This window comes from Ochotona curzoniae, unplaced genomic scaffold (assembly GCF_017591425.1).
Source record: "Ochotona curzoniae isolate NIBS_2020 unplaced genomic scaffold, NIBS_Ocur_1.0 contig_4105, whole genome shotgun sequence".
NCBI lineage: Eukaryota > Metazoa > Chordata > Mammalia > Lagomorpha > Ochotonidae > Ochotona > Ochotona curzoniae.
The window spans coordinates 6,504,059-6,527,111 of record NW_024466129.1 but is presented as its reverse complement, the minus strand read 5'-3'; the positions used below and the strand labels follow the sequence as shown (position 1 = coordinate 6,527,111).

General features: G+C 46.6%; 2 protein-coding genes across 3 annotated transcripts; both read left to right on the top strand.

Moving 5' to 3' along the window:
* The first annotated feature begins 667 nt into the window (after positions 1 to 667).
* On the top strand, positions 668 to 22,663 carry LOC121159318 (torsin-1A-interacting protein 2-like). 2 transcript variants are annotated; one of them, XM_040984334.1, is made up of 5 exons: positions 668 to 756; positions 10,056 to 10,233; positions 14,592 to 15,110; positions 20,711 to 20,809; positions 21,531 to 22,663. In XM_040984334.1, exons 2-5 carry the CDS (start codon positions 10,200 to 10,202, stop codon positions 22,283 to 22,285), a joined length of 1,407 nt encoding a protein of 468 aa, XP_040840268.1. In that variant the 5' UTR covers positions 668 to 756; positions 10,056 to 10,199; the 3' UTR covers positions 22,286 to 22,663. The 2 variants fall into 2 exon arrangements, with proteins under 2 accessions (XP_040840268.1, XP_040840267.1); XM_040984333.1 differs by lacking the exons at positions 668 to 756; positions 10,056 to 10,233; positions 14,592 to 15,110 and adding exons at positions 17,002 to 17,327; positions 19,023 to 19,544.
* LOC121159319 (torsin-1A-interacting protein 2) lies at positions 750 to 2,805 on the top strand. The gene has a single exon (XM_040984335.1). It carries the CDS (start codon positions 975 to 977, stop codon positions 1,368 to 1,370), a length of 396 nt encoding a protein of 131 aa, XP_040840269.1. The 5' UTR covers positions 750 to 974; the 3' UTR covers positions 1,371 to 2,805.
* Positions 22,664 to 23,053: the final 390 nt, after the last annotated feature.

Genomic DNA, 23,053 nt, shown 5'->3' with positions numbered 1-23,053 from the left:
CTAAGAGGAGACATCCAGGAGATCTAGCAGTTCCAAAGTTTTGCTAAAACACAGTAGTATAGACCTTACTATTCATTCCCCTTTATTATTATTCCCAAAATGCAGAAAGAGTAGCAAAAGAAAATACAGCACCTCGGAGGAAATTAAGCTGGTCCTATTATAAACCTCAGGTGATCTAAGCCCTTCTCCAGCCCGTAAGAGCATAGGAATAACACCAAAAGGATAAATTGGTTGGAACCATTACCAAATTGTCAAGGGGAAACCCATGAGACAGTTCTTAGCCACTGGGACTCAGATAATTTTCAAATGCATGTTTTAATAATGTGAGCAACTGCAAAGCCCATACGAGTCGTCTCAAGTTTTATCATTTACAGGTATGTGACACATTCCCAGACCCTACAACCAACTCAGCAGCAGCTACTTCTCTGTGACTGTGCCCTGGTTCAGGTCCTCCCAAGACAGACTTCACTGGATCTACGCTCAAGAAGACTCACCCAGGTTTTCCTCAACCCTATAACATCTCTGTAAAGTGCCAAGGCCTTAAGACTTGGGTACCTGTTTTACAACAGCAAGAGTACTGGTGTCAGCATAAGAACCATTGGATCTCTCAGCTCGGCTGTTCTACCAAGCAGACGTAACCTTCCCAACGAAGTAGTGTAAGCCAAGTGCCTCGGTGTCACCCCACCACCCACGACTGGAACAGTGTTTTTCTTAAAGCTGGGATTTGAAGGAGCTATTCTGAGATCTGTGCTGCTAGTAAGTGACTGATTCCTTTATAGACTGCATTGGTTCCTGAGTTCAGGGACTGAGTTGCAATTGAGTGAAATTAGACTACGGAATCTTGAAGAATTGTACCAGGTGAACTGAGAAATCACTAAGTCAAACTGTAATAGGACTGGTCATTTGGGTTTCTATCTCTGTCATTGTTGCCTCTTGCTGTTACATTGCTACTTGTGTTGTCCTTGTAGGTCCAAATGTTCTCAGATAATTCACATTGCCCTGACTGTGGACAGCAGTGGTTCCCTAGTTTAGAACTAGGCCACTGGTTGTACCAGACTGAGCTTGTTGAGAATGAATGTTACCAAGTATTCTTAGACCGTATTAACAGGGCTGACTACTGCCCTGAGTGCTACCCCGATAACCCAGCTAACAGAAGCCTTGTGCTCCCGTGGTCTTTCCCTCTTGAGTGGGCTCCGCAGAATCTGACCAGGTGGACCTTTGAAAAAGCTTGCCATCCCTTTCTTCTGGGTCCTCCACTGGTTAGAAAAAGAATCCATGATTCCAGAGTTGCCGGTTTTAACCCTGCGTTACAGTTAATCTTGACCAGAACAGACAAAACTTTAAACAAGAAACTTGGTCAAAGCAAATAGTATCTTTTAACGGTCAAAATCATGGAGAGTCTAGAGTCTCAAGAAATGTGGAAAAGTAACTCCTTTCTAAATCTGAGCGAAACTGTCACTAATTTGGGGGAACTACATAAATTGTTGGATGTGTTTTCATAGCCCACGCGTATTTTGTTCAGCAAGAATATCGTGAGTATTCCAACCAGACTGTTCACCTAGAACCAGACAAATCCATTTCCCCTCTTAAATGATGTTTTGGAACTAGTTTATTCCACCTGGAAAGTTCCGCAATGTAATTATTGATGTATGACAAGATAGCCCTAGAGGAGGCCGTGCACCGGGTGCTCAGGTCCCTCTGGTAACGTGTGTGGGGAAGCGCCCTCTTAGAAACTGGATCCTGCATTGTTGCAGTAAGTCTGTCGAGAACTGCATTGTTTCAAATTCCACCTCTTGCATCTTGATCATTGGCTTTATGTCTACAATTTATTCATGTGTTACTATTTATTTGTCACTGGCTCTCTTTGGCCCAACCTGATTGTGGCTGTGACCATGTCAAGAATTGGTCATTTTCAGAGGAACTGCTTTGATTTGGGCAGCATCCCTGTAATTTCTTAAAACCATATAGAAATGCCACCTGTCTACATTTAACTTGGCTCCTTGTAAACATTACCTTGTCTTTGGGGTTGCGTAACTTGCAGTGTCCTCCTCCCGAGACAGAAGAGCGCTCTCCCTACTCAGCTGTATGGGAGTGTCAACCCTGCGGGAATCTTTGAAGAAAGAAAATCTTGCTGGACATGGATGACACTATTTTACTTATTCATGAACATCACGAAACTAGAGTTTCTGAAAATATCTCACAGGCCATTGGACAATTGAAAAACTGCTTATAAGATACTAAGTAATATAGTGCTAATGTAGTAATTTTATAATATTACTAAGAACCCCGGTTCTTTCTCTCCTTCCCCGGGGAAATTATCTTTATGTTTGCTTTTTGTCCTCATTGGCTACAATATGGCTTGTTGCCGCACCAGGCATTTCAGTTGCAACAGAAGGCTTAAACGAAGGAGAGCAGAGCTTCTCCTTTCAAGTGTGTTGTTAACCTGCAGTAGAGGCTTTCCCAACAGTCTCTGGCACGTTTCTTTTTAGATCTCGTTAAAAGGCACTGAGCACTAAGGGAGCCTGGGAAAGCTGGCAGAGGGCTGCGGGGGTCCACCTTACCTGGGTAGGGCGCTTGGCCTCAGCTGGGAAGCAGAGTTCTTGTAGAAGGGATGTAGTGGGGGATGAATGGCTGTTGGTATGCAACAGGTCATACTTGCAACATGTTGTAACACTGAAAGTTACTTGTTGATCTGTATGAAAAAAATGTACCCCAGAGCCCCTGCCTGTATCTGCCTTATATCTATGATCCTGAAGGTTCTGTCCTGTTCCATTGCTGAATAAACTGTGTGGACTGCTAAACTGAGTGAAGACTAGTTAGTGTATCATTAATCCTTAATGAAGAACTCATCCACTATCTAAGACCTCTAACTAAAAAGTGACATTTTGCTTTGGAGCAGTGCAGATCAATCACTTGACTCCCTTATGGTATAAGATTACACACTAACAAGCACTCCATGTATGCCAAGTTTTATGTTTTAGTCAAGATACAAGCTCTTTATTTTTGTTTTGGGTTTTTTAAAGGACAAATTAAAAGGATTTATTGCCATTGGTTTCTCAAATCAATCCCTATTTAACAGTTGGGAAAACTTGTTTTGAAATGCAGGTTTCTTGATCTACCATAGAAATTTTGATTCCTAAGTTTGCTTTTAGGGTCCAGCTGTCTGCGAACTATAAATAGTACCTCAGGAAATTTGCACACCACTGCCATGTGGACCACACTTTGAGAAGCTGTAATAGAGCATCCATGGTTATTTATCTGATTTAAAAGAATGGGAACTGACTACTCCCACTACTACAAAGTCATACTGTAAATTGAGTATCCCTAATCCACAAACCCAAAATCTGAAATGCTCCAAAATCCAAAACTTTGTCAAGTCTTGGATTTGGGGTATTTGGGTTGGAGCTGCTTGTCTGAAAGTGCGCTAAGATTCTGCAGTGCAGAAAGCTCTGGAATCTGAAGCACTTCTGGTCCCATGCATTTCGGAGAGGGGGCACTCCTGTATTCATTCTGTTTCGCTTTACTGCTACAGATCTGAAGTTGGCCACATTTTTCCTTTTATTTAATCGAGTATTCTAGACCTCACAAAGTTCTGTTTGGTCTCACAAACTATATACAGTATGGGCAAGAGAAGGGGGTACGAAATACTAACTAAAATATGAAATACTTTAAAGTGATTTTGTCTTCAAACATGAGTGTGTTGTCCCATACCTGCTGTGTGGTCAGCTCTCAGAAACCAACATGAGGTGATGGAGCTTGTGTTAAGTGAAGGACAAAACTTGGAAAGTATACTGTTTCAGCTTAGACCCTTTAGGTTTACTGTCCTGTGGTTTAAAATAGTAAAGATTATTCCAGGATACTTCATAGTTAATATGAATTATAGATTTTTATTAAAATGTAAGTATTTTTTAAAATGTAATGTTGCTGAAATTACTCCAATGACAGATGATTTAGAAGAGGGACCTGAGCTACAGAAGCGAGGCCCAGACAAGGAGATAGGCAAAAAGGAATCTGTGGCAACCAAAGACAGGTGGCAGTCGGCCTGTCCCAGCTGGCTGTCACGGTGAAATGAGTTACCCTTCCCATGCTCCTTGTGTATTTTGGGGATTGTACTTGAAGACTGCATTATATTAAAACAATAGCCTTATAGCTAATTTGGTTCTAATCTACCCTGATGAGGATTTTTTTTAAAACTAATTTATTTGGAAGTTTTACAGAAAAGAGGGCGGGAGAGACGGATCTCTCGCATCTGCTGATTTGTCTCTCCCTTTTTCATGTGTCTGCTTCCTGATGCTGCTCCTGTTCCCCAGGGAGCTTCCAGGTCTTCATCCTCTCCTCTTCCCTTGGTCCCCATGGCAAAATATGCAGGATGTAGTGGAGAATAAACAAGGTTCCACTGCTCTTCCAGCTCCAGTTTTGTTCTCAGAGGCAGTTTTTCGCTGATTGTAGCAAGCCTGGGGGCTATGGCTGAAGTTCAGTTCAAGTGAATCCAAGGAGCTTTGAAACTTGTGGTTTGGCTTTGTTTTTTTAAAGATTTATTTATTTATTTATTTTGCGAAGACAGATTTACAGAGAGGCGAGACAGATATCTAGCCACTGCTTCACTCCCCAGATGGCCGTAAGCACCTGAGCTGAGCTTGGAGGAACCAAGAGCTTCTTTGGGGTCTCCCACATGGGTGCAGGGTCCCAAGGACTTGAACAGTCCTCTGCTGTTTTACCTAGGCCACAACCAGGGAGCTGAATGGGAAGTGGAACAGCTGGGACACAAACTAGCACCCACGTGGGTTGTCAGCACTTGCATGGTGATCATTAACCATAAGCCATTGCACCAGCCCGCTGCTTTGGTACTTGTAGGCTGAAGTTCTTATGGAGGCTAATTTATCACTTGTTGAAAAAGTCATCAATTTATCAAAAAATAGAGAAAAGTGCAGAGAGTAACAAACCAGCTCTACCCATATCTAAACTATATTATTGCTTTGCTAATATTTATTACCTTAGTTTAAAAAGCATCTCTCTTTCTCTTTTTTTTTTTAAAGATTTATTTATTTTTATTGCAAAGTCAGATATACAGAAAGAAGGAGAGAAAGAGGAAGATCTTCCATCCGATGATTTACTCCCCAAGTGACTGCAACAGCCGGTGATGCACCAACCCGAAGACAGGAACCAGGAACCTCCTCCAGGTCTCCCACACAGGTGCAGGGTCCCAGGGCTTTGGGCCATCCTCGACTGCTTTCTCAGGCCACAAGCAGGGAGCTGGTTGGGAAGTGGAGCTGCTAGGACTTGAACTGGTGCCCATATGGGATCCGGGCATGTTCGAGGCAAGGACTTTTGGCGCTAGGCCATCGCGCTGGGCCCTCTTTTTCTCAAAAGATTTATTCATTTGAAAGAAAGGACAGAGAGGGAAATCTTGCAAACACTGTTTTACTCCCCACATGACTGTAATGCCCCAGGCTGGGCCAGCTTGGACGTGGGAGCCTGGAGCTGCTGCGGCCTCTCCACCTGGGTACAAGAGCCTAACCCGTCACTTTCCAAGGCACGTTAGTAGGGAGCTGGATTGGAAATGGAGCAGCTGGGACTGAAACCAGTGCCCATATGGGGTGCCAGCTTCACAGGCAGAGCTTTAACTGGCAGTGCCACAGTGCCCCCCAGGCCTGTTCATTCTTGTTCTTGCAGAAACAAGCACTGCATGGAACTTGGTGTGTGTATATCCCTTTTATGTGTTCATTTAAAAATTATACGTGATAATATGTAAATAATTTACAGAGCCACAAAATACACCGAGCTCTCAAAACCTGGTTAGTGTCGAGTTTGAATGTAAACGTAAGTATAAAGTCTTAGTGACTCTGGCAGCATTTGGTTTGGTGAGACAGCAGGGCAGGGGTCTCCTGGCGCTGCAGTCAGCGACGCCTGCCAGGCCATCAAAGCATATACAGTGAGGTGAAGCAGACGGGTTTGACCTAAAGGAGCCAGCCACATTGCAAAGGACACGTGAGGCAAATTTGTTTCCCTCTTGAGAAAAGTCTCTGGAAATCAAAGTTCAGCAGGGTCTCTGAGCCTGCCATCCCTCGCATGCTCCACGGATGGAGCAGGAGATGCTTTACTACACTGTTCCTGCATCTGGGAGGGAATGGAATTTCAACTGTGGACACTGGTGATACATGCCAAGAGGATGTTAATGAAGGTACAGGATGGGTGTGTGGTAGTCGGATTGTTTTAGTTTTGTTACTTGTTTTTAAGTCACCACATAGTAGGTTTGCTTAATTTTATACAAAATACTATGCTACCACAACTTAAAAAATAGATTGGAGGCAGAGTTCCTCTTTGTTGGTTCACAGCGCCAAGGCTTGGCCAGGCCGAAGCCAGGAGTGGAAACTCACGCATAGGAACCTGATTTCATGAGCTGTCACTTCTGCCTACTGGGCCCTGCACTGACATGAAGCTGCAGCACAGGACTAGAGCCATGCATTGAGCCCACGTACCCTGTGTGGGACATGGGCACATTAACTGCTAGGCCCGATATCCATCATCACAATTAAAGAAAAAAATCCCATAGTGACAAACTTTCTAAGTTTTTTTCTTTTGAGATTTATTAAGAGAGAGGGAGAGACGGAAGGAGAGATCTAGGCCAGTCCAAAGCTAGAAGCCAGCAGCTTTTTCCAGGTCTTCCGAGGTGCAGGGGCCCAAGGACTTAAACCATCCTCTGCTGCATTCCCAGGCCATAAGCGGGGAGACAAACCTGCGCCCATATGGAATGCCAGCACCAGCAGGTGGACGATTAGCTTACAACTTCACGGTGCTGGCTCCCTCATCTTCATCTTTTAAACATACCTCTGAATTCTATGTTTCCAAACATTTTTTTAAGAGGTGGAGACAGAGCTTTCGCCCACTCGGTGGCTGAATCGCCACATGTCTGACTCGGGAGCTGGGGACGCAATCCAGATTCCTCACGTGGGTTTGAGGGTCCCCACCTCATGAGCCAGACCCACTGCTCCCAGGCGGTGTGACTGCAGGAGAGTGCAGGCGGACAGGAGCCAGGACTGGAGTTGCAGGTCAGTTTGGATGCCATCTGCCCACCCTGCAGCTCGGCCCCCAGGCCAAATACCTGTCTCTAACCTAGCCTCGTTTTTCAGCAGTCCTCTGAAAAACAGTCTGGGGCATGTGGGGCAGTTTCTCTAACGTACCTACAAAAGTGGAGTTGCTGATTTGCAGATTGTGTGTGCCTTAACTCCACTCACCATATTGCTCTCCAAAGTTGTGATAACAGTCCACTTCATTGCTAGCAAGGGGGAGTCGTTCCCTGTATCTCTAGATCCTCAACATGACCTGCTGTTGCCGGACTTAATTTTTTGCCACTCCCTTGGTTGTGAAATGGTGTCTCATTGTTAATTGTTTTGCATTTTCTTGACTACTTTCCATAGAAACATTAGAAGTGTTTCCCTCTTTGATTAAATGTTTGCTTGTCTCATTTGTCTTTTCCTTATATGTATATTCTGGCTATTAATCTGCAGGTATTTTTCTAACTAATGACTTAACTTTTAATTCGATATGTTATGTAAAGGTTAAAAATAAGCACAGTAGGCTAGTGGCTAAATCCCTGACTTATGTGCACCGGGATCCCATATGGGCGCCGGTTTTAATCCTGGCAGCTCCACTTCCTATCTAGCTCCCTGCGTGTGGCCTGGGAATGCAGTGGAGGACGGCCCAAAGCCTTGGGACTCTGTGCCCATGTGAGAGACCCAGAAGAAGCTCCTGGCTCCTGGCTTCAGTTCAACTCAGCCGTTGTGTCCACTTGGTAAATGAACCAGCGGATGGAAGATATTTCTCTCTGTCTTTCCTTGTTTCTGTAAATCTGTCTTTCCAATTAAAATAAATACTTTTAAAATATATATAATCATGTTAGGAAACTTGAGGTTGTAAAGATAGATGTGTGATGATTTTTTTTCTGGGAATCTCCAAAGTTTTTGCTTTTTCATGTTAAGTCTGGAATTGACTTTTGTGTGAGATGGGAGGCAAAAAAAAATTCCCTCTTTTGTAGAATCATACTGCATGTTTTCCATTCTTTTGTCACACAGCAGTTTCTTTTACATATGTGTGCAGGTAGTTCTGGATTCTATTTTGTATACTGTCTGTTTTTGCACCAATGTCCCATTGATATTATTACTGCGAGTGATCCTGCATCCAGAGATCTGGCAAAAGTACACTTTATGCTACAGGAATGTCTTGTTTCCTGTGAAATTTTTTGTTTCAAATCAGATGGATATTTTTTAGAAAATTGCATTAATGCTTTTGAGTCTTAATTGTTTATATGATATATATTAGAATTTTAACTCCTTAGTAATGTTTTGTGCTGAGCTAGATGAGGGTCTTTAGGTAGTGAACAACTTGACTGAGGTAGAATTTACAGGCCCCGCTCTCAAATTCATGCTTGTATTGTTGAACTTATTACCTTAAGATTTTTGTGCCAAGCATCTTAACCTTCTAAAATTTTTGTCATTGGTACATAGGAAACTTGTTATCCAGTTTTTCTTGGCTTTGGCAATCAGGGAAAAAAAATTTTTTTTTAAGAAAGCTGAAAGGGCCTGGGCATTTTTGATCATGAAGTAGGATAGGGGAGAAATTTCACTACCTCATGATGACAAGAAAAGGAGAATATGAAAATCCAGTTTCAGGAACATGAAGCAAATTAGAGGGGTGACCAACACCCCAAGTTTGAGGCATGCCTAAGAGTTCTCCCACCAGCAGAAGAGTCTGTCCCTGTCCCAGCCCACACACACTCTCACTCTATGGTCATTTGGCTTTTTATAGAAATTATGAAGTTTTTATCCTACACTAAGCACTCGCTGACTTTTGGGTTAAAAATTGTAGTTTGTACGATTTTACAGAAGGGTTGCTTGAGAAAGCAAAAGCTAGTCGTATTAGCCTCTGAGTTACATGTAATATGCTAGAAAAGGCTTTCACACGTTGGTATGTAATGCTTCAACTCATTTTACAGGTAATGTGTAGAAGTTTACTGATCGTTTTGTTTTTGACAGAAATAAGATTAAACTGTGAAGAGATGTGATTAAAAGTTTGCTTTAAATTAAAAAATAAGTTTATTGCTTATGAATTGCTTCTGATTTTGGTACCTTTTTATATAAATCTCTTAATGTTTCTTTTTGTTCCCTGTTCACATAAGATACTGTGTAGAAAGATATCTGTCATCATGTTTTTTTAAAAGAGCATTGTGAGAAGAGGGCCTGGCGTGATGGCACAGTGATTAAGGTCCTCGCCTTGCACGCCTGGGATCCCATATGGGCGCCGGTTCTAATCCCGGCAGCCCCGCTTCCCATCCAGCTCCCTGCCTGTGGCCCGGGAAAGCAGTCGAGGACGGCCCAAGGCTTTGGGACCCTGCACCCGTGTGGGAGACCCGGAAGAGGCTCCTGGCTTCGGATTGGCATAGCATCGGCCGTTGCGCTCACTTGGGGAGTGAATCATCGGAGGGAAGATCTTCCTCTCTGTCTATCTGCCTTTACAATAAAAATAAAAAATAAATAAATCTTTTTTTTAAAAAAAAGCATTGTGAGAACACCACTCGAAAGACAAGGCTGTATTCCAACAGTATATTTTTGACACTTTGAGGCCATCCGCTTAGCTTGTGGGTAGCTCCTGTGTGCTGTCAGTTGTTAGTAAGCTCAGGCTCCAGATACAGGGAACAGGAGAGAAGCGTATGGAACAGAAAATCATGAGAGAGGAAGGGAATCTGCAGCAATTGCCTCAGCAGTGACTTAGAGTCTAGGAGAGTCTGTTTTAGCATCTGATGTGTTGGTCTTTGCACCTGCTGCAGCTACACTGGTTCTATTAAGAGACTGGATGTCTGTCTAATGTGGAGCTTTGTCCTTTCTCTAGTTCAAGGCTTGGATGATCCTCGTGAAAGGTGGAAAGCAGATGTTTTTTTTTTTTCATTAAACTCTTCTCAGCGAGGGTACAAGCTAGACAGACTTCACTAAGAAAGCTGGAATTGACATTTCCTTCTTAAGTGGATGAAACATCATGGACATTTTTTCGTTCTATTTTAGTCACTCTGTGTATGCCTTATTTCCTGGGTCTACGGGAAGTATGTGCCTATTGAGACTTGGGACCAGAAGAAAGCAAGACATCTTCACAAGGCCCACCAGACACTAAAAAACGTTTCCCCAAGTCAGAAGAGCTAGGACACAAACATGGCCGACAGTGGACTTGGGGATCCTCCGGAGGGTAAGATGAACTGGGGCCACCCTGGGGCCACCCTAGGACCTGGGCTGCCGAGAGTCAGGGCTGAGCCGGGAGCCGGACACCTGGCCAAGGCCTGGAGGCCCAATGGGAAAAGCAAACTCAGTGGGTTCATTTGTGAGATGATTCTTATTCTTTCATATCTATTACACTTTACCACAATGCCAGGACCTAATTATCAGGGAGATAAATATTCTGGAGACCGCAGCAACACAGACCTTTAGTATTGGGAAATAAAATGCGTTTGTTAAATGATGACAAATATTTAGAGTTATAAAACTTTAAAAACTTGGCCCCAGCATGGTGTCCTAGTAGCTGGAATCCTTACCTTACATGTGCCAGGACACCATATGGGCACAGGTTCTGGTCCTTCTAGCCTCGCTTCCCATCCAGCTCCCTGCTTGTGGCCTGTGGAGGACAGCCCAAAGCCTTGGGACCCTGAACCTGCTTGGGCAACCTTGAAGGGGCTCCAGGCTCCTGGCTTCGGATTGGTTCAGCTCTGGCTATTGTGGCCACTAGGGGAGTGAGTAATCAGACTGAAGATCTTCCTCTCTGTCTCTCCTCCTCTCTGTATATCTGACTTTGCAATTAAAAAAAAAAAAAAGCTCAACACAGTATGTTTGGAGGTAATATTTAAGTTATGTATAAAGATAAAACTTGAGATCTTCATCTTGCTTATAGGCATATATAAGAAATTAAAATATATAAGAAATTATATATAAATATATAAGAAATTAAAATATATAAGAAATTCAAAGGCTTTTTTTGGAAGGGAAAGTAGATATTTTTAATTCAGATTTTTAATTATGGAAGTTTTTTTTTTTAAGATTTTTATTTATTTTTAAGTCAGATATATATAGAGAAGGAGAGACAGAGAGGGAACATCTTCTATCTGATGGTTCGCTTCTCAAGTGGCCACAGTGGCCAGAGCTGAGCCATTCCAGGAGCCAGGAGTCTCTTCCAGGTCTCCCACATGGGTGCAGGGTCCCCAGGATTTGGGCTGTCCTTGGCTGCTTTACCAGGTAACCAGCAGGGAGCTGAATGGGAAGCGGGGCTGCTGAAATTAGAACTGGTGCCCATATGAGATCCCAGCGTGTACAAGGTGAGAACTTTAGCCACTAGGCTACCGTGCCAGGCCCAGAAGTTTTTAAATATGTAAGGGTGAACTGGTATGGTGCTCTTCCTGTGTCCTCAACACCCATATTGTACCGTTACCAATCTAATGCTAGTTCTGTTGCGTATCATCGATTATAATGTAAATTCATAACGGTTTATTTGTAAATACTTTCTTTAATTTACATCTGTGAAACATACTATATTTTAATTTTTAGTAGCTTTATTTATTTATGTGAAAGAGTTATAGAGAGAGGGAGAAGGCATAAGGAGAGAGAGGTCGGTTGGGGGAGATTGATCTTCAGCCCATTGGTTCACAAATGGGTGCGATGGGCAGGGTTGGCCCAGGCTGAAACCCAGAGCCTGGAACGCCCACCTGGGTGTTGGCCCACACACCTGGGCATCCTCTAGCTCTCCTGTTAAGAGGCAGCTGGATCCAAGCAGAGCAGCCTCTACACCGTGGAAGTGGTGTCTTAGCCTAATGACCACAATGCCAGGCCCTTCTCCCATTTTTGTTTTGTTTGTTTGTTTTTAAGATTTATTTATTTTTATTGCAAAGTCAGATATACAGAGAAGAGGAGAGACAGAGAGAAAGATCTTCCGTCCGATGATTCACTCCCCAAGTGACTGCAACGGCCGATCTGAAGCCAGGATCCAGGAACCTCCTCCAGGTCTCTTACACCGGTGCAGGGTCCCAAGGCTTTAGGCTGTCCTTGACTGCTTTCCCAGGCCACAAGCAGGGAACTGGATGGAAAGCAGAGCTGCCAGGATTAGAACTGGTGCCCATATGGGATCCCGGCACATTCAAGGCAAGGATTTTAGCCACTAGGCCATGCTGCTGGGCCCTGTTTTGTTTTTTTTAAAAAGATGCGTTTGCAGATTAGAAAGGCAATTGCAGCGCAAGGCAGTCTCTGACTGGCCACAGTGTCTAGGGGTGGGTCAGGCCTAGGGGGAGTTTGGAGCTCCATCCACGTCTTCATGTGGGCGGCAGAGGCCCAAGAACTTGGGCCATCTTTTGCTGTTTGCCCAGGTGTATTAGCTGTGACCTGGATCAAAAGTGGAGCAGCCAGGAATTAAAATGGTGTTTATATGGGATGTTGACATTGCAGGCAGACTTAACAAGCTGGGCTGCCCTTTTTTTTTTTTTTTTTTTTTTTTTTTTTTTTTTATTTACTTGAAGGAATTGCAGAGCAAGAGGGAGAGACAGAGAGAGAACTTCCTTGGTCACATTCTAGGGTGAACCAGGAGCCAGCAGTTTCATCTTGGTGTCCCATGTGGGTCCTCCATTACAAGGAGTTGAATAAGAAGTAGAGCAGCCGTGGGGCCAGCACAGTGGCTCAACAGGTTCCTCCTCCACCTACTGGCACATGGGTCCTTGCTACTCCACTGCCAGATCTGGCTGGCTGCTGCAAAGGGTGGATCATGGGAGACCCAGAAGAGGCCCCTGGATCCTGGCTTCTGACCGCCTCAACTCCAACCATTGTGGCCATTTGGGGAGTGAAACAGCAGGTGGAATATCTCACTGTATCTCTGTCTCCTTGTCATTCCTTTTTTCTATACATTTGCCCTTCAAATAAATATAGACACATTAAAAAGAGAACAAGTGAAACAGCCAACTCGTACTGCTCATAGGGGTCTCTTCATCAACAGACCACCGTGCCCTTTACCCTTTCCTGGTCATTCGTGCTTCTTGCCTTCTTAAAGGAGCGTGAGTGTTTGGTTCCTTGGAGTTTCCCACATTCTGGGTTGTGCTTGGGCACATTGCTCTGTCCGTGTTCCCTGGAAGCTGGTGCTGAGCTCTGAAGCTCATCAGGTTGCAGTTGTTGAGCGGTCTCGTGGGTAGCGTAGTGGTCATCCTGTTGCTGCTGTCTGGTTGTTCCTGTTTCTGTGATGCTCAGATGACTCAGTGCTTTGTCGTCAGTCTGAGTCAGCCTTTCCCAGGAATCTTTAGCTGCCATTGATGCTCATTGCCTTTTATTGGATAAGAAGATCTATTTGAAACCACCAAAAGTTGATTTGGTCACTTCAAATTAGTTTACGTGAGTGTAATTTATTAGATTTAATTATACAGTGATAAATTGGCTTTAATTATCTTTCATGAAGGTCAAGAGAAGTAATATTTAGGAAGAGTACCTTTATTTATTTTTTTAATTGGAAAGTCAGATATACAGAGAGGAGTAGAGACAGGGAGGAAGATCTTCCGTCCGATGATTCACTTCCCAAGTAACTGTCACAGCCAGAATTGAGCCAATCTGAAGCCAGAGCCAGGAGCTTCATCCGTGTCCCCCACGTGGGTGCAGGGTCCCAAGGCTTTGGGCCGTCCTCCACTGCCTTCCCAGGCAACAAGCAGGGAGCTGGATGCGAAGTAGGGCTACTGGGATTAGAACATGCATCCACAGGGGATCCTGGAGTGTACAAGGCGAGGCCTTCAAACCGCTAGGCTACCGCCCAAGGCCCAGGAAGAGTACCTTCTAAACCATAAATAGTTAATCAAGGACCTTATTAAATTATAAAATAAGGCTTACATTTTTTTCATGATGGTGATTACAGGATTAACCATGGTGCGAAGGATTGGGGTAATAGAAATGTGGATGAAAGCATTGTTTCCAAATTATTTCTTCTTGCCTCTGGGAATAGGGGAGAGTTAAAGTGGGGAGCCACACCCAACCTCCCAAAAGTCCCAGTACATAGGGATGGGGAACAGCCACCTAGTATCAACCTAGGGTCCCGATGTATTGCATGTTCTGGGGGTTCTGACCCAGTGGTTTGGATAGTTATGAAACACTGTTGATTTCACTGATCCAGAGGTGAGGAAACCCTCAACATGTCCATGAGCTGACACAGTTGACCTCAAGTCTGCATTCACCCGGGCTTTTCCTGTCCTCCTTTGAGGGGTAGTTGTCCAGTTTGCTGTGCTCCTTCCTCGGCTGCAGTCCCAAATCAGCTGACATATTCTTCCTGTGCGTCAGGGTCTGTGTCTCCTGTTCCGCCTGTTTTGCTCATGGGCAGGTCCGATGACCAGAGCCAGGCAACCCAGTCCAACAAGATTCCCTACTCCTGGGACTCAAAAACCCAGCACCCACAAGAGCATGTGGGCCACAGAACCCATGCCAGGTGACCTGAGCTCGCCTGCTTCCTCACATAAGGGCTCAGGACACCAGAATCTACCCTGTGGTGCACCTCAAAACCAGGAGAACAGTTTTTAAAATTGTGAATGTTTATTCCAGTAGACTGTCAGAAGGATTTGGAAAACGGGCCACCAGTCAGTCTTCCGATGCAAGGGACCGCAGTCACAGCAGGTGCCACTGAAGAGGCACAGACCCCACCGTCTTCACCCTGCCTTGCTGCAGACCTCCAGGAGGTGGAGAGAGAAAGCCCGCCCAGTGTGGCCGCAGCTGAGTCGTCGGCGGGCCCGGGTCAAACGGGTCTCCCAGAGCACCCCGAGGGTCAAGGAGAAGATGAGAACAAGCCGAGGTGCCAGGATGGAGAGCAAGGACATGGCCTCCTTGCAGGAAAGCTGGGTGAAGAACCCTCAGATCCAGATGCTAACACTTGTCTGAGCGTCCCAGCAGGAGGAGCAGGTGCACACTTAATGGGCGGCTCTGCAAGCCTCCGTGAGGAAGTGAGCACTGAGACAGGAGCTGCTGTGGCCTTGCCTGCTGGAGCCTCGCACGAGGTCCAGGGTCCTGGTCAGCCCAGTGCAGGGCTGGACAGCCGGGACCCACTGAGGAGGCGACAGACTGCTCCAGGTAAGAGAATGCGCTCTCAGGTACCAGGTGTGTGGTTACTGAGCACATAGCACAAGGCAGGGGGTCTTGGCTGTTATTAAAGATTTATTTATTTTTCCTGGAAATGCAGACTTACATAGAGAAGGGGAGACAGAGGGAATGATTTTCCATCCATGGATTACTCTCTAAGTGGCTACACCAGCCAGTGCAGAGCCGATCCAAAGCCGGGAGGCAGGAGCATATGCGGGCCTCCCACGCAGGTACAGGGTCCCAAGGCTTTGGACTGTCCTTGACTGCTTTTGCAGGCCACCAGCAGGGAGCTGGATGGGAAGTGGAGCAGCCAGGACATGAACTGGCACTCATATGGGATCCCGGCACTTAAGGATTTAGCCATTGAGCCATTGTATTAGGCCTGTTCGTTGCATTTTATTTGAGATGAAGGCATATTTGATATCCCCAAAAGTTGATTTGAACACTCCAATTTGCTTTATTAGATTTAATTACAAGGTGATAATATTAATTATCTTTTATGGTTAGCCAAAAGAAATAATGTTTAGGAAGAGTGCCTTGTAAAAATGAAAGTAATAGTTAAGCAGGGACTTTGTTAAATTATGAAAATGGGAGGAAGACTTTTTTTCCCTTTTATTTTTGACAATCTACATAGATGATTAGGGCACAAAGGGTCAAGGGCTACAGGAAAATGCCTATTTTTCTTTATATTTTCCACTTTATTTCCACTTTATTATTATTTCTTTATCTGGGATCAAAGGGAGATAAAGAGAGAAGGCTAACCCAGCCTCCAACCCATCGTAGGACTCCGATGTGGGGCATTCTCTGAGGGTCCTGCTCAGGTTGTTTAGGTAATTCAAGTATTATGAATTGCTGCCAGTCTCGCCATTCCAAGCACAATGAAATCTCTCCAGAATCCACTGGCTGACATAGCACACCTTAGAGTCTCCGTTGGCCCAGATTTTCACTGCCAACAGTTGGCTGGGGTAGTTGATTGATTTGTTCTGTCCTCCATCCTCTGCTGTGGTACCAGGTGTCCTCTGCAGGTTCCGATGGACTGCCATATCCTCCATGTGCACCTGGGTATGCTGTCCACTGCACTTGCACGCCATGGCAGACCATGGAACCTGCAATTCTCTTCATGGTTGGGGTTCTGAGTCCGGCAGTTCGACTGGGGAGATCCCCAAAGAAACTGTCTGAGGTGATCCCAGACCTGATTCTTGTGTGTGCTTGCCAGTACAGGGTCTGGCACAGTCCATCACCCAGCTGCCCAGCTGGTGGTTGCAATTGCTGGGTCGGTTCTGTTTTCAGCCCTGTCTGCCCCTAGAAGCAGTGGATGTTGCAGTCCAGCCTGATTCTGCCCAGCACACACTCGGCCCTCACATAAACCAGTGGGAGCTACAGCCTAGTTGGAGCAACCCACAACAACCCCACACACGACCACCCCCTACCCTGGTTCCCGTGCTTGCCAGTATGTACAGCCAGCTGGTCCCGTGTGTCCCACATCCCACTTGGCACTTGTACCTGTTAATGGGCGTTGAAGCCTAGTTCAACCCAAGCAGCCCCCTGTCCAGCCCATATATATGCTGGTTGGTACCTTTCTTCTCAGCCAGGTCTGCCCCAGTCCTTGTCTCCAGTGGGAGTGATAATCCAAGATGGAGGTGAGAGGACAACTTTTTAAATAGAAATTATGAATGTTTATTCCAGTAGACTGTCAGAAGGATTTGGAAAACGGGCCACCAGTCAGTTTTCCGATGCAGGGGACCGCAGTCACAGCAGGTGCCACTGAAGAGGCACAGACCCCACCGTCTTCACCCTGCCTTGCTGCAGACCTCCAGGAGGTGGAGAGAGAAAGCCCGCCCAGTGTGGCCGCAGCTGAGTCGTCGGCAAGCCCGGGTCAAACGGGTCTCCCAGAGCACCCCGAGGGTCAAGGAGAAGATGAGAACAAGCCGAGGTGCCAGGATGGAGAGCAAGGACATGGCCTCCTTGCAGGAAAGCTGGGTGAAGAACCCTCAGATCCAGATGCTAACACTTGTCTGAGCGTCCCAGCAGGAGGAGCAGGTGCACACTTAATGGGCGGCTCTGCAAGCCTCCGTGAGGAAGTGAGCACTGAGACAGGAGCTGCTGTGGCCTTGCCTGCTGGAGCCTCGCACGAGGTCCAGGGTCCTGGTCAGCCCAGTGCAGGGCTGGACAGCCGGGACCCACTGAGGAGGCGACAGACTGCTCCAGGTAAGAGAATGCGCTCTCAGGTACCAGGTGTGTGGTTACTGAGCACATAGCACAAGGCAGGGGGTCTTGGCTGTTATTAAAGATTTATTTATTTTTCCTGGAAATGCAGACTTACATAGAGAAGGGGAGACAGAGGGAATGATTTTCCATCCATGGATTACTCTCTAAGTGGCTACACCAGCCAGTGCAGAGCCGATCCAAAGCCGGGAGGCAGGAGCATATGCAGGCCTCCCACACAGGTGCAGGGTCCCAAGGCTTTGGACTGTCCTTGACTGCTTTTGCAGGGTACAAGCAGGGAGCTGGATGGGAAGTGGAGCAGCCAGGACATAAACTGGCACTCATATGGGATCCCGGCACTTAAGGATTTAGCCATTGAGCCATTGTATTAGGCCTGTTCGTTGCATTTTATTTGAGATGAAGGCATATTTGATATCCCCAAAAGTTGATTTGAACACTCCAATTTGCTTTATTAGATTTAATTACAAGGTGATAATATTAATTATCTTTTATGGTTAGCCAAAAGAAATAATGTTTAGGAAGAGTGCCTTGTAAAAATGAAAGTAATAGTTAAGCAGGGACTTTGTTAAATTATGAAAATGGGAGGAAGACTTTTTTTTCCCCTTTATTTTTGACAATCTACATAGATGATTAGGGCACAAAGGGTCAAGGGCTACAGGAAAATGCCTATTTTTCTTTATATTTTCCACATTATTTCCACTTTATTGTTATTTCTTTATCTGGGATCAAAGGGAGATAAAGAGAGAAGGCTAACCCAGCCTCCAACCCATCGTAGGACTCCGATGTGGGGCATTCTCTGAGGGTCCTGCTCAGGTTGTTTAGGTAATTCAAGTATTATGAATTGCTGCCAGTCTCGCCATTCCAAGCACAATGAAATCTCTCCAGAATCCACTGGCTGACATAGCACACCTTAGAGTCTCCGTTGGCCCAGATTTTCACTGCCAACATTGGCTGGGGTAGTTGATTGATTTGTTCTGTCCTCCATCCTCTGCTGTGGTACCAGGTGTCCTCTGCAGGTTCCGATGTACTGCCGTATCCTCCATGTGCACCTGGGTATGCTGTCCACTGCACTTGCACGCCATGGCAGACCATGGAACCTGCAATTCTCTTCATGGTTGGGGTTCTGAGTCCGGCAGTTCGACTGGGGAGATCCCCAAAGAAACTGTCTGAGGTGATCCCAGACCTGATTCTTGTGTGTGCTTGCCAGTACAGGGTCTGGCACAGTCCATCACCCAGCTGCCCAGCTGGTGGTTGCAATTGCTGGGTCGGTTCTGTTTTCAGCCCTGTCTGCCCCTAGAACCAGTGGATGTTGCAGTCCAGCCTGATTCTGCCCAGCACACACTCAGCCCTCACATAAACCAGTGGGAGCTACAGCCTAGTTGGAGCAACCCACAACAACCCCACACACGACCGCCCCCTACCCTGGTTCCCGTGCTTGCCAGTATGTACAGCCAGCTGGTCCCGTGTGTCCCACATCCCACTTGGCACTTGTACCTGTTAATGGGCGTTGAAGCCTAGTTCAACCCAAGCAGCCCCCTGTCCAGCCCATATATATGCTGGTTGGTACCTTTCTTCTCAGCCAGGTCTGCCCCAGTCCTGGTCTCCAGTGGGAGTGATAACCCAAGAGGGAGGTGAGAGGACGACTTTTTAAATAGAAATTATGAATGTTTATTCCAGTAGACTCTCAGAAGGATTTGGAAAACGGGCCACCAGTCAGTCTTCCGATGCAGGGGACTGCAGTCACAGCAGGTGCCACTGAAGAGGCACAGACCCCACCGTCTTCACCCTGCCTTGCTGCAGACCTCCAGGAGGTGGAGAGAGAAAGCCCACCCAGTGTGGCCGCAGCTGAGTCGTCGGCGGGCCCGGGTCAAACGGGTCTCCTAGAGCACCCCGAGGGTCAAGGAGAAGATGAGAACAAGCCGAGGTGCCAGGATGGAGAGCAAGGACATGGCCTCCTTGCAGGAAAGCTGGGTGAAGAACCCTCAGATCCAGATGCTAACATTTGTCTGAGCGTCCCAGCAGGAGGAGCAGGTGCACACTTAATGGGCGGCTCTGCAAGCCTCCGTGAGGAAGTGAGCACTGAGACAGGAGCTGCTGTGGCCTTGCCTGCTGGAGCCTCGCACGAGGTCCAGGGTCCTGGTCAGCCCAGTGCAGGGCTGGACAGCCGGGACCCACTGAGGAGGCGACAGCCTGTTCCAGGTAAGAGAATGCGCTCTCAGGTACCAGGTGTGTGGTTACTGAGCACATAGCACAAGGCAGGGGGTCTTGGCTGTTATTAAAGATTTATTTATTTTTCCTGGAAATGCAGACTTACATAGAGAAGGGGAGACAGAGGGAATGATTTTCCATCCATGGATTACTCTCTAAGTGGCTACACCAGCCAGTGCAGAGCCGATCCAAAGCCAGGAGGCAGGAGCATATGCAGGCCTCCCACGCAGGTGCAGGGTCCCAAGGCTTTGGACTGTCCTTGACTGCTTTTGCAGGCCACCAGCAGGGAGCTGGATGGGAAGTGGAGCAGCCAGGACATGAACTGGCACTTAAGGATCCTGTTGCATGCAGAGCATGGATTTAGCCATTGAGCTATCATGCTGAGCCTTGTGCGAGATTGTTAGAGAACTATAATCTCAAGATGAAGTGCTTTAGGCTTTTCCTTTGATTACAGTCTAAGATGATACAGCTGTCATATCCGGACTGATCCCCGATGTACATTTTGTTCATTCCGCTTTAAAGTAGACTCGCCCTAGTGGCTGCGGTGGCTCTGGCCTTAGCATTCATTGCATGTATCTGGTAGTCAGTGCATGTAGAAGCGATTTTCAGAAGATTGATTTATTTGTTTGAGATGCAGATTTAGAGCTTCTGTGTGCTGGTTCTCTTCCTCAATCGGTACAGCATTCAGGGCTGAACCAGGCTGGAGCCAGGACCATGGAGCATCTTATAGGTCCCACGCATGTGCCAGAGGCCTGAACATCTGGGCCCTCTTGTGCTGCCTTTCCCAGGCCTGCAGCTGCTGCCTCTGCGGTGCTGCTGCCACAGGCACTGACCTTACGCAGCGGGCCGCAATGATGGGCCTCGCTGATACCTTCTTCATAGTGAATAAATGTGATCGTATATCTGCTGTCAGAATTTCATCAGTATTTAGACTCACTGTTGGTAGTAAAGAAAATCCTGTGTTAAAAGTGCAGTGTCTGGGAAAGAACTTAAAATACAGCAGAGGCAGATACTGTGTAGTACTGCTTTTCATGAAAGAAAACTTGAGACAGTATAAGAATCATCTTGGCCAAGCAGAATGGGGGTGGGGGGAGAAGAAAGGGGGCGCCCCGTCTGCCTTTGTGTGCTGTCTGCAGCTCTCATTCCTTTCCACCCAGGGACCGGAAGTCATGAACAAGAAACACAATTAGAGGAAGTGAAAAAGCAGGGCAAAAAGCAGGATAGAAGGAAGATGAAGAAGGATTTCCGGAACTACGGTGAGAACATAGTGGCTTCTCCATAGAGCTGATTCAGAAGTCCTGTGTGAGCATGCCTCGAAAGTTAGCAGGTGGAACAGCTTTAACATTGTAGTAATATACGTTTAATACGTATAACACATTCTGTCTAATGTTAGTGTTTGCTAGTAAGTTGTAGGATAGAGCAGTAAAGATCAGGGATTTTTCATTTGGGCTGTTTGCTAATATTTGGCAGTGCTTACAAATAAAGTGGGAATTCTCACAGTAGGATGGCCTTACAAGAACCTGAAACTGTCATTTTAGTTAAGATATTATGGTTTTAACTGGCAGTTTTAAGTTTTGATTCCTATTGGTCTGCTCTCGGCAGAAAGAAGACAATCTGGAGAGCTCATGTCTGTGTCACATCATAAATTAGAATGTGAAACACAGGAGAATTAAAAAAGAACCCATGGAAAAGTGAAACTAGAAGATGTTTCGTTTGCTGTAAGAAAAAAAAAAGCTTTAAAAATGTATGCATAGATTTTCCTTTCATAATATGCATTTTCCACCAACAATTAACACAATGAAGGCCCCTTATGTTAAATCTGAGAATGTGAAATTAGAATTTCTGGTCACCTTTGATAGCAGAAAGCTTAGATGGCTTTAGGCAAAGGGGAACTTAGCACTGGGAGGAAAACCTGTCGAGGCTTGCTATCTGCACCTGCCCTCTGACACGATTCCTTGTGTCCTCCTCCTCCGACAGGGCGCATCCTTCTCAGCTTCCTGGTTGGGGTCCTGGTGCTGAGAGTCCAGAGCTACTACTCCTCTCCAGCGCAGCAGGTGCCCCGGAACCCAGCCTTGGAGGCCTTCTTGACTCAGTTCAGCCAGCTAAAAGAGAAATTTCCGGGCCAGAGTCCCTTCGTGTGGCAGAGAGGGCGAAAGTTTCTTCAGAAGCATCTCAACTCCTCAGACCCCAGCGAGCCGGCCACCATCATCTTCACGGCGGCCCGGGACGGGAGGGAGACCCTCCGGTGCCTGAGCTACCACGTGGCCGACGCCTACACGTCTTCCCACAAGGGCTCGGCCATTCAGCTCGACGGGGCCCAGAGGAGCTCTCAGGACAGTGACACCGTCAAGCTCTGGGTTGACCTGGAGCTGAGCTCGGGATTCGAGAACGGCCAGAAGGCTGCCGTGATCCACCATTTTGAATCCCTGCCCGCGGGCTCCGCCTTGATTTTCTACAAATATTGTGACCACAAGAATGCGGCCTTTAAAGACGTGGCCCTGGTCCTGACCGTGCTGCTAGAGGAAGAGACATTAGAAGCAAGCGTGAGCCCCAGAGAAACAGAAGAAAAAGTGAGAGATCTGCTCTGGGCCAAGTTCACCAATGCAGACACCCCCAGCTCCTTCAGCCACATGGACTCGGACAAGCTGAGCGGGCTCTGGAGCCGCATCTCACACCTTGTGCTGCCAGTTCAGCCCGTGAGGGGCATCGAAGAGCAGGGCTGCCTGGTGTGAGGGCGCGGGAGGCCGGGCTGCCTGGTGTGAGGGCAGCGCAGGGCATTGTCAGGAAGGGGCTAGATTAGCACAGCTTATGGTTGGAAAAAAAGGGCTCCTCTCTCACTTTCTTGGCGAGGTTCTTTGTGATCGAAGCTTCCACAATGCTGACTACCGCCCTTCTCCCTCCCCGCATCTTGCCTTTGACAAAGCCAATCGAGATACAGCGGGGTCTACAGAACTAAGGAATTGTCTTTAATCCCAAAGGAACAGAATCATTGCATAGGAAGAGTCTTTTCAGGACCACCGAGTGACTTTGTCTTGAGTGATGTTCTAACTAGCCGTTTTGGGTAGTGCTTGGACTCAGAGGAAAGTAATTAGGGTGTGAGGCAGTGATTTTAAAAAAAAGTTTACATCACGTTAAGTATTTGAAGACTCACTTTAATAATAACCTTCGCGTGGGATTTACTTACACTAATTTGCACTTTGGAGTATAGTCTGAGAAAATGAAAGAACAATTCAAACCCTCAACTGTGTAGCTGCGTACTACCTGTAAAGCACCACGCTTCTATTCCGTTAATGAGCTGAAGCGACGGCAGCCACGCTCAAACTGCCCTTCAAGCCTGAAATCAAGACCGCGTGTAGGGACAGGGAGTGGGGAAAGCCATGAGCTGCATCCTAACTGCTGCTGCCTTGAATTCTCCCGAGCAGCGCGTCTCCCCGCCGCGCCAGGGCCCATCCCCTTGGCAGCGGGCAGGAGAGCTGGGTGGGGGAAAAAAATGAATGTTT